The following is a 2821-nucleotide window of genomic DNA, read 5'->3' on the forward strand; positions in this document are numbered from 1 at the left end:
ATTTTTTATTCTCGCGACGTATATACCTATTATTTAGGTATATATCCCCGCTTTACTCTATTCTATTTTATTCTTGACATTATTTTCTTTATTTTGCATATTTTATTTATTTATCTTAGTGCTAGGCTTAAATATTGACTGGGGAGTCCCTACATTCTACGCTCTCTATTATACTGACTATTTTATTTTATTTATTTTACCAATTTATTTATTTATTTATTTTACTATATATTTTAAAATGACTTCGACGACGAACCCCCAGCCGAGTTGCACCGCCAGGGGTAACGAAGTTATTATCACCTTCCCCCCTCCCGAAACCTTCCCGTGCCCCTTCTGTAATGAAGGGGCACCCCCATCCAGAATGAAGGTGGCCGTGTACCAGCGGCACGAGGACTTAGGCAAACACCTGCGCCTCCACCACCATGGCGCCAGCAGAAGGTGGGTCTGCGGGGTCTGCTTCTTCACCGACGACAGCGCTTATGCGCTGAAGAAGGTGAGGAAGCACCACGCAGACTCCCATGCAAATAATGCGGTGCCTCGTGCCGCTGGGGCACGGACATCTGCCCCCGCGGGAAGGGTTAGTGGCGGTGCACCCTCGGTTGGGGGGGATTCAGCCGAGGAGCGACCCTCTATTGACGTGGCTTTGCCCGAGACGACGCAGAGGCCCTCTCCGTCACCACTGGAAGCGGCGGCACCCACCACGCGTGGAGGCGCGCTAGCGCGCGCCAAGAAAACTACTACCTCAACCAACTCCCGGACCACGGTGGCTGCCAAACCAAGCAACGCGCCGAAGAGAAAACCGGTCATCACTTCTACGGTGACGGGGAGGAATTTATTGACGGGCTGGGCCATTAAAAAGACGGCAGCGACATCGACCACGAGGAAGAGCGGGACGCCGTCCAGCCCCGCTGATGGACGACCTCCATCCACGGGGAGTCCCGCCACCCCGCCGACCGTGGATCTCACCACACCTCCAGCGGGAACCGGCGCCGCCAAAAGGACCAGCGGCGGGTCAGTGTCAATGAGGAGGCCGAGCGGGGGTGCATCCACCACCCTGACCCCCCCCATAAAGGAAAAGGAGAAGAGCCCGGGGACGAAGAGAAGGAGCACCCGGGCTACGACGGAGCCTCCTCAACCTGGCCCGCCCCAACGGACAGCAGCCAGGAAGGTGACCCCCGCCGTCACCTACGCTGAAGTGACCAGGGGCACGTCGACCGTCACCACAACCATGACGACGAGGAGGATGGCACGGGCGACCTCCCTCCCGCCTGTGCCGAGGAATGACAAGGATGGGGGCGCATCTACCACCCAAGCGCCCCCCACCATGCCAGTGACGGCGACGTGCACCTTCGCGACGGCGGGGACACTGACCTTAACGACGACCTCGGTCTATAGCAAGCCGGTGGCCGTCGTCACCGTCGCTACAAGAAGGAGCGGAGGGGGAATCTCGCCGAGGGGGCTGAAGGAAAAGATTCAGGAGGATACGGTGCTCCTGGAGTCCGCGCCGACGACCAGGGCGCGGGCTACTAGGGCAACCACCGAGCCCCCTCGGACCCCCCCCAGGGCGAAACAAACGAAGAAAAGGAGGAGCCCACCAGCGGATATGAGCCCTGCGACGGTGAGCGACACGGCCACCCCGACAACACCGGAGGAGCGCCCTGCAACAAGGAGGAGTACCCGGGCGAAAACCCTCTCGCCTGGGTCAACACAAGAGAAGAGGAGGAGGGACGGGACTACTACCTTACCGTCCCCCGCAGGGCGCCCCGGGAGAAGAAGGATTCTCCCAGCTATAGCCGAGGCGTCGCCAGTGGTCACCGCGGCGCCGATAAAGGAAAAGGGGAAGAAGAAGGAAAAGGAACAGGAAGATGAAGAGAAGGGAGAATGGCGGGACTTCACGCCGCGGATCAGGAGGAGAAGGGTTGGACGGCGTGAAGAGGAGGGAGAGACGACAAACCCGTCACCGAGGACGCAGGCGCGGCAGCCACCCCGATTACATGACGAAGGGGCTGAAGAGGAAGTGGTCCGGGTACCGCGTGTGGTTGAGGTCTCCGTGGCGCCGGAGCAAGGGCCTCCAAGTGATAAGGTGACCATTGACAGGGGGACTAGCCCTGTCAATTTTAATATTAATAATACCAATAATAACAATAATAATAATTCTAGTCATAATTGCTGTGAGTGTGTATGTCCTAGGTTAAGTAATGTCGCCAGCAGCGTGACTAATTGCCCCGGGTCAAACCGGGGCTCTGTTTTCAGCAATAATGGGCAGAGCAGGAGGGGCCGAGGGGACACCGTCAACAGTACGAGAGCAGGAACCCGCGAAGCTAGAGCTAGAGGAGTACCCCCCAGAGGTCGGGCCCAACAGACGCCCGCGACGCACCGGCGAGGGAGAGTGACCCCCCCGCCTTCACCTGAGCGCTGGGGATCCCGGAGAGGGCGCGACCCGCATCGGGACACACGGCTCCCTGATGCCGTCCCACACGCCGGCCGAACCGACGAGCCAACCCGCGGTGCCGATCGACCCGAAGTGCTCCGTAGGAGCACGAGGGCAGCGATAGGCATCGAAAGGGTGAGTCTCGTTGAGGAAGCCGAAACGGTAACGACGCTTCAGGCGCTGGAGGACTTCGCTGCGAAAGTGGCGGAGTTCTTCGTTAAGCATCGGGCTGTGGATACCGAGCGGGCCGCAAATTCAGCCACCAGTGGGAGGGGTGGCCGGCCACAAGCGGCTGCGGGGAGAGAGGGTGGGTCTCGCCGTCCGAGGGACAGCTCGACGACGACCGGTACTCCTACCAACCGCGAGGAATATGTTCGAGAGGCGACGCGC

The 2821-nt window shown here is 59.4% G+C and overlaps 1 protein-coding gene across 1 annotated transcript; it reads left to right on the plus strand.

Moving 5' to 3' along the window:
- Positions 1–336: 336 nt before the first annotated feature.
- Positions 337–2199, plus strand: LOC117606366 (uncharacterized). Its single transcript, XM_076689801.1, has 2 exons — positions 337–2083; positions 2191–2199. The coding sequence occupies exons 1-2, from the start codon at positions 362–364 to the stop codon at positions 2197–2199; spliced, it is 1731 nt and encodes a 576-aa protein (XP_076545916.1). The 5' UTR covers positions 337–361.
- The last annotated feature ends 622 nt before the right edge of the window (positions 2200–2821 follow it).

This window comes from Osmia lignaria, chromosome 8, assembly GCF_051020975.1.
Source record: "Osmia lignaria lignaria isolate PbOS001 chromosome 8, iyOsmLign1, whole genome shotgun sequence".
Taxonomy (NCBI): Eukaryota; Metazoa; Arthropoda; class Insecta; order Hymenoptera; family Megachilidae; genus Osmia; species Osmia lignaria.

What these genes read in the sequence shown, in the direction of transcription:
- LOC117606366 (XM_076689801.1), top strand. Translation starts at nt 362, where the DNA reads ATGAAGGTGGCCGTGTACCAGCGGCACGAGGACTTAGGCAAACACCTG.